We start from the raw sequence: 8,017 nt of genomic DNA, 5'->3' as shown, positions 1-8,017 counted from the left end.
GAGGGATGGGTTTCGTGCCCAGCACCTTATGGACTGTTTGAGTGGCGCTGCTGTGGCTATCTCAGATGATTTAATCGCTTCTATTATTAGGGTGGTTAATCTTTTTCTTGAGGGCCGGTGTCCTCTTCCTCTGGGTGAGTACATTGCCAGCGCCCCTCTCACGCCGCTTGTTAAGCCGGGTGGTGGTGTTCGTCCTATTGTTGTTGGTACGGTCTGGAGACGGCTTGTCTCTAAGGTTGGTGCTTCTATGGTTGGCCCGTCTTTATCTTCTTATTTTTATGGGTTACAGTTCGGGGTGGGTGTGTCCGGTGGAGGAGAGCCTATTTTGCATGCCTTGAACCGGCTCATTGAGGCTCGGGGGGCTCGGGTTGGGCTTTCTATGCTGCTGGTTGATTTCCAGAATGCGTTCAACCTTGTTGACCGTTCGACCATGCTCCAGGAGGTTCGCCGTCGTTGCCCGGTTCTCTCTCGTTGGGTGGAGTTCTATTATTCCAGCCCCGCCCGCCTTTTTTATGGGGAGCACTGCTTGTGGTCTTGTCAGGGTGTTCAGCAGGGTGATCCGTTGGGGCCTTTGCTTTTCGCGTTGGTTTTGCATCCCTTGGTTTGCAAGATTCGGGACACTTTTGACCTCACTTTGCAGGCATGGTACTTAAATGATGGCACCATTGTGGGTGATACTTTGGAGGTGGGGAAGGTTTTGGACTTGATTAGGTTGGATGGCCCTCGTTTTGGTTTACACCTTAATGTCTCCAAGACGGAGGTCTTTTGGCTCGAGAGGACCCACGGAGCCGGCTACCTGGGGTCTTCCCCACTTCTATCTCTCGGCCATTGCGCGGTGTTACAGTATTGGGAGGACATGTCAGTACTTGTCCTGGGTTTAGCAGTGAGATTGTGGCGACGAGAGTAACTAAGACCATTGAGCTAATGGACTTGGTTGCGAGGATTGAGGACCCGCAATGTGAGTTGCTTCTTCTTCGAGCTTGTACTGGTATTTCTAAGCTCTACTTCTCCCTTCGTACTTGCTCCCCTAGTGTTTTTGGGTCCGTCCATCTTCCTTTTGATACGACTCTGCGTTCTAGCTTGAACGTATTGTCACCGCGTCGGAGCCGGGATTTGGGGATTAGCAGTGGCGCCTTGCTACATTCCCTTTTCATCTTGGTGGACTTGGTGTCTATGCGGCGGGAGATGTTTTATTTTATGCTTTTATTGCGTCCCGCTTGCAGTCTGCTGGTTTGCAGGCTAAGCTCCTCGACCCTTCTGGTGTTGTAGCTGCTGGCCCTGCTTTTGATGATCTTTGCGCGGTGTTTCACTGCGACTACGGGTTCTCGATATTTTAGGTCACCCTAGTGAAATTGCTGCCCCCAAACTTATGAAGAAATTGGCGGACATTTATTTCACGACGGTTCTTTCTTTGCCTCGTAGTCTTTTTTCTCTTTGACACCGCGCCGACTTGCTTTATGGCGATCTCGGCGGGTTCTCACTCCTCCGATTGGTTACGTGCGGTTCCTATCTCTCGGGTTGGGGCGGACTATGAACGGGAGGACTTACCGTAGTGTCTTTGGGGTATCGTCTGGTGTTCCGTTATTCACGGTATCTAGGCCCCGTCTGCTTGCTCTCGGGTTTTTTCTTTGGGGATGTTTTTGGGAACCACGCTGTTTCTTGTCTTGGTCTTGTGGGCGTTAAACATCGGCATAACCTTGTCCGGGACACTCTTTTTACATCCTGCTATAGATCCGTATTTACTGCGGGAAGAAGGTTGATATCGGTTTGGTTGATGGGCATGGTGGCTCTCTTCGTCCTGCGGATTTATTGCTTTATTCTTGGGACGGGCGTGATGTGTGTGTCGACCGACGGGTTCTTCACCTTTGACTCGGGCCGGTTGGCGATTTTGTGCGGGCGGGTTGTCGGCGATCTTTGCTCGGCGAAAGTGTGCTAAGTATGGGGATTTGTGCGCGGTGCGGGTTATGGTTTCCTACCTTTCTCTTTCTCTTCACCGGGGAGGCGAGTTCGGATCTTTGTTGCCTTGCTCAGCGGATCCGAAATTCTCGGTATCTCGGGATCTTTGGGGCTCGGGTAGCCGCTTACATTTTTACTCGTCTTAGCTTTACTACTGCTAAGGGTGTGGGAGCCCAGATTGTCTCTCGGCTCCCCACCAATTTCATGTAAACCTTTTATTTTAATGAAAGCTGCGCGCATCTTATAATAAAAAAAAAAAAAAAAAAAAAAATAATAATAATAATAATAATAAGTACTCTTAGACAAAAAAGTGACAAGTATTATTTTTCAGAATTTTCTGCAACTCAATATATTATTCTAAAATATTAAAATACAAATTATTAAAAATAAAGCTTAAAAAATACGATCTAAAGTTTCATTGAATTATAGAAACGTTTAGAAAGTATTATTTTTAACGGGGGAAAAAGTTCGGGAAAAAAAACAAAAACTTTGTGATACCAATGAAAAAAAAAAATGATACCATATATTTACTATTATTTTAACTTAATCATTTATAGATCTAAATGAAAAAAAAAATGGTACGGGATTTTAACTTAATCATTTATAGATCTAAATGAAAAAAAAAAAAAAAAAAAAAAAAAACTTCGTGATACCAATGAAAAAACGGATACCATATATTTACTAGTATTATTTTAACTTAATCATTTATAAATCATTTATAGATCTAAATGAAAAAAACTTCGTGATACCGATGAAAAAAAATGATTCTAAAAGTGTAGGACATTATTTTAACAAAAGGATCTAAATCCCGTGCAAATATAGATCCATTCTATTCCTTGGATCCATATCTGGATCCCAAAAATTGAGATCTGTTTGCACCCCATTTGAATCCGGATCTCAAGATTGAGACGAATCCATGATCTATTGTCATCGCTAGGCTAAATGGTACTTTAGCCAAGCTCGAATTTAGTTCATTTGAAAAAATTACTCTAAAACCAATTTCTATCTGATGCTCTCCCCTCTACATGTATCTCAAAATTATTCTCTGAATTTTGGAAGAATTTTTTTTTTATATTGCCCGCAAAATAATTAACTACAGCCATCTCTATCACACCAACATTGTCACAACTCTACTCAAGGGGTAGAGTCGAAACTTTGTGACCCGTCCATCAATCATCCCAAAACAGAAAGAGTATAAATAGATATAATGGATGGAGTAATAGAGTAACAAGAAATAGCTAATGTTTATTCGTTTTAAGTTTCATCCATAGCTAGTGCTCCCATTTAAAGAAAGAACGAGCATTAAACTCATACAATTGAGAGCCAAAGCAGAATTCAATTTGAAACGACCAAATTACAAGAAATCCGACAGGAAATTCTTATTATGATGTTTACAACCAAAAGGCAGTTTTCGAAATTCAGAGATGATCATGCAAAAAAATGGCCTAAAAGTAGTTGGTTGTGTAGAAATTCTTGAGGAATGGGGAGACATTTGGATCTTTGACGACCGAATCTTGAAAAAGGTCTTTGCGTCCAACAACATACTGGCCAATAATGTGGTGACGCTGCTTTGAATGTTCCACGACATTTGCTAGCTCCTCTGTTCCTTTGAAGACCAACATGTCAATCACCTGCAACCACATTGCAAGGGAAATAGGACGAGCTAAAGTCACTTCTATAGAAACCTGACAAATGTGTTATTTCAGATTTACTGCAAGATGTTCTTTTAGGGTTGGGTTTGGAATTTTAGATTAAGCCTATTTGGTTCAGGGCAGGTTGCCAGGTCTACTCCTATACCATGCAACAACATATATTAGCAATACCGATACTACATTCAGATGAGATAAAAGGAAAAATAAGGCTGAACGTCAGCTGAACTGAAATGTGTACATAAACTGAAAAGATTTTCATCATATTCCTCTTAGTACAGAAATCTCAGCTTACCTTAAAAGTTTTTTTATAAGTAAGAGGATATAGAGTAGAGGACACAAAGAGGTAACGCCCACATACAAAAAGTCAAAAGTACACCAAAGGGGTGATGCTCATGTACACAAAGTTAAAAATACACCAAGGGGGTGATACCAGAGAGCGAGAAGGGTACGTTCTTAACCCATCAAAATTCACGAGTAATCTAATCTATAACGAGAACAAGAGTCGCGGTGAGAATGGGGGGTTCTTAACCTTTAAACTGAAAGTATCCTGATGGGGGTTGTGAGTTTTCTCAGAAACATTGAGAACAGGTGAGAAAAAGGTTCTTGCCTACTACCGTGGCCTGACCCCTTGTTAACAGTACATTATGCCTACTTTCTTCAATGTTCTTCACCCCTTAAATTGCAGTAGCTCTAGTGATCTACTTTATATTTCCTCCATAAAATTCAAGTAACCTACATAACACTCCATCTCTCTTAGGAGCTGCCATCTCATTATTCATACCACCAATCATAATGTTCGTTGTGGAAAGTGCCATAGACTTCCTAATTACTCGACTCTTAAATATGTTTCCAGGACTAGCCATCAAGTACCAATTCACATACAACTAACATGAAAACCGCAGCTCATTTTGAGTCATGCTAGCTCTCATTTGTACACTTTGATGTCCAAATTATTCTCAAGCATCCTCGCTAATCAGTTCCTTAATGAGTTTAAACGATAACATGGAAATAACATCATACCTAAGCTTGATTCATGCTAGATTAGAAAAGTGTGCCAAAGCACCTTAGTAAGTTGAGTCACCTCTCTGATCCACCACACAAGTTAGTAAGTTGAGTCACCTCTCTGATCCACCACACAAGTTAGAAGATAAAGGACTCAAGGTCTCAAGGAATCAAGCTTATCTTGACCCGAGTGGTAGCACACCTACAGACACTTTTGATGTTCACTATTGTCACAATAGAAAACCTAAAACATGAACGACATTAATTGAGGGGAGGCCAGGAGAGCATGCCACATCAGCAGTGCACAACTCTTCATAATTCTCTTATACTTTTTTAAGTTTAAGCTATTGTAGATCTTGAAGCGATCATCACAATATAATTCATCCACCACCCACAGAAGATGATAATCACCAAATCTTGAGACTATTAGCTGTAGATAAACTTTGACGGTGTTGCAACACAGACTCAAGTCACGCAGAACAATCCCAAGGTGCAGACCAAGATGCGCATGTGCATATACTTTGAATTTAACCATAACCCATAACCAATATAAGGGAAATGGTGAAAATTTAGTATCAGATAGTAAGCCTTGGAAAGATGTGCAACCAAAACAGCAAGCAAATACAGGCAAACTAGCCGCAATAAACTGAAATATAAATGCAGTAAATGAAAGAAAGAAGTGGATGAGATGAGGCTGAGTCATAGATAGCCTGTGCACTAAAGTGGCTGATTTTAGACAACATTAGGAGTGTCCTCTTTACGACTTGATTCAAAATATGAAATGGGGTAACTAAAAACTGCATTTTTGTCTAACATAAACAATACATATTGAAATGTGAAACTCATTTGTCCACTCAATACCCTAAAACCTATTAAGCGGTAGAAATATACTTTGCATTGAGTCAAACCATAATTTCTTAGAGCCACATACATATTAATCTCACATATAACACGCAAGTGTAAGTGACGAAGTAACATATATGATCCAATGCCCTTCTTCATTTTCTGCATTTAGAGAGTGACAAAACAACTAACACCAACTTGCAAAGAGTAATATATAAATCGAACAGCAATTATGTGTTATGAAAATCGTCTCTCACTGTCCATCAAACACTTTGTCAATTATGTGAAGCAATAGAAAGGAAACAACGGGGCAGACATGAGATCAAACACTTCGTCACTTGTAAATTAGAACCAACTATTCGCAACATAAAATTAACTTTCAAACACCTTGTCCCTTCTTTCTCCTCAGACCATACCTTTAATCATCCAGTATCTATCTATTCGTAATATAAAATTAGCACTAACAAGAACAAATAGAATAAAATTAGCACCAACAAGAGTTCGAAATTGTTCAAGAATGAAATGAGAACAGGTGTCTAAATCACCATAGGCGACACAGACGATTGGATCAAAGTAAGGTCTCCAGGTTAAACGACTCAGCATAAGGCGGTGCCAAGTTTCCAGATATGTAACTATCGATTTCAACAAACAATATACCCATCAACTGGCTTGTAACAAACAATTAATTGGCAATCATTTGTTTACCCTCAGATTAAAATAGTTAATAAGAAAAAGGTAAACAAATAACTGGGACGAAGAGAGTACAAATTTTGATCGGGACTCCCTATATAATACTTAAGAGTGATGTGAGACCGTCTTGTATAAGAATTAACTAACAAAGGAAAAAATGAAAGAAAGGAAAGAAACCTTAGGGTCTTGGACATGGGCATTTTTACGGATCTGAGAGGCGATGTTAGAACGGAGCTGAGAAATGGTGGCGATGTCATAGAGATTGTAGATTTCCATGATTTGAGGAAGTGATCTGCAGGCCGTCTTGAAGAATTCAAAGACATTCTTCCTAGCTTCAGCCACGCTCGCCGAGTTTGACGGAACCTTCACTCTGAACGCCGCTACGTTCATTTTGTTGACCTGCTTCCTCTCTTTTTCTGGGCTGTCACGAAAGCTTTCAGATTTTAAATGCCGGAATTTTGTGTTTTCACTTCCAGCCTTCCCTACTCTTTTATTTGGGTTATTTTCTCTTCCCTGGCTTTTAATACGGTGTCGTTGAAGAACTTGTACACAAACGCAATAATAGGTCCTTTTTTTTTTTTTTTTTTTTTTTTTTTTGCAACGATACTGAAAGTTTCATTACACCGTGCCTATTCGATTTTCCGAGTTGGACTTTATTCTTACATTATTGTAAAGGAAATTAAACTACGGATGGGGTTAGCAAAAAGAAAAGACTTCTTGAGGGACGATTTGAGCTTGGCAATTGAGCAAAAACTTCTTTTCTCTTCTTTGTCAATTGAGTTTCAGGGGAGTACCTCCAATAAGATACACTTACGCCGCGAGGACGTAGACATTTACGGGAGAAAGACCTACTTACACAAGAAGTAGATACATTGTGTCTCGGAGATTCATTCCCTTGGCTTTGCTTCTTCTTGAAGTTATTAATTCTCCTTTTCTCACTCACTTGCCGATTTGAAGGGTACCTGTAAAGCCTACGTGTAGTCGAGACCGAAGAACTCTTACACTTTTTAGGACGAGCTGAAAAAAGAAACAACTCGTGTTCATTTGAATCCTTATGAGCTTGAATACCAGAAGAAGATAAGTTGTCACATAAAGAGGATATAACAACCCGACCTTCCACCGTCGTAATACAACCCCCAATAAGATGAGATGTGTACCTTGGGCCCATTATTTGTCCTCACTTAAGCCCAAAAAGCACAAGGCCTTGTTACTAAGTGGTGGGTGGAAACCCTTATAAATATCTCATAAGCCACTCAATTTCCCGATGTGGTACAACTTCCCTCTCAATCTCTTGGGGTGGTACAGCGGACGACCTCGAGCTTACGCCACCTAAAGAGGACTCCCTGGAATAATTAATGCCATGACTTTCATTGATACCGCCCGAAGTAGAAGACATGTCTTCATTCACTACCCTCGTCTTAAGTTTCCGCTTTTTAGAACGTCTTCTCCTATTCCTTCTCTTATAATGATCTCTTGTAATTACTCCCTCCTTGGTGACGACCTCGATATTAAGGATCTGAACTGTCATAATTGACAAGTCTCTTTTGTGGTAATAGCTCACCTTACTACCTTGAAATTGTTTTTGATAATCTTGTCCAGAGATTCTTAGTCGTGAATTTCCTCCACCCTTTCTTGAGAACTCAATAACCGAGTTGTTAAGAATATGCTCATTATCACCCGTTTGAGAGTCTTTGTAGTTGTGTTCCAAATCAATATTAGGAGAAGAATTTTCTTCGAAATTTATAGGAAGACCATCATCAGAAATGTAGGTATCCTTGACAATAGAGTCGGAAAAAGAAGTAACGCAAGAGCCACAAGAAGACCCACCAGAGATGTCCCCAATATTATCAAATTCCGGAATAACTCTTTTATTT

At 40.4% G+C, this 8,017-nt stretch overlaps 1 protein-coding gene across 1 annotated transcript; it reads right to left on the bottom strand.

The window, feature by feature from the left end:
* Positions 1-3,181: 3,181 nt before the first annotated feature.
* LOC141611761 (NADH dehydrogenase [ubiquinone] 1 alpha subcomplex subunit 6) lies at positions 3,182-6,734 on the bottom strand. Its single transcript, XM_074430380.1, has 2 exons — positions 6,321-6,734; positions 3,182-3,587 (listed from the first exon to the last, which is right to left on the bottom strand). Exons 1-2 carry the CDS (start codon positions 6,531-6,533, stop codon positions 3,402-3,404), a joined length of 399 nt encoding a protein of 132 aa, XP_074286481.1. The 5' UTR covers positions 6,534-6,734; the 3' UTR covers positions 3,182-3,401.
* Between the last annotated feature and the right edge of the window lie 1,283 nt (positions 6,735-8,017).

The sequence above is a fragment of the Silene latifolia genome, chromosome 11 (genome assembly GCF_048544455.1).
Source record: "Silene latifolia isolate original U9 population chromosome 11, ASM4854445v1, whole genome shotgun sequence".
Classification (NCBI taxonomy): domain Eukaryota; kingdom Viridiplantae; phylum Streptophyta; class Magnoliopsida; order Caryophyllales; family Caryophyllaceae; genus Silene; species Silene latifolia.
Note: the sequence above shows the minus strand (reverse complement) of the source record. Positions and strands in the feature narration are given on the sequence as shown.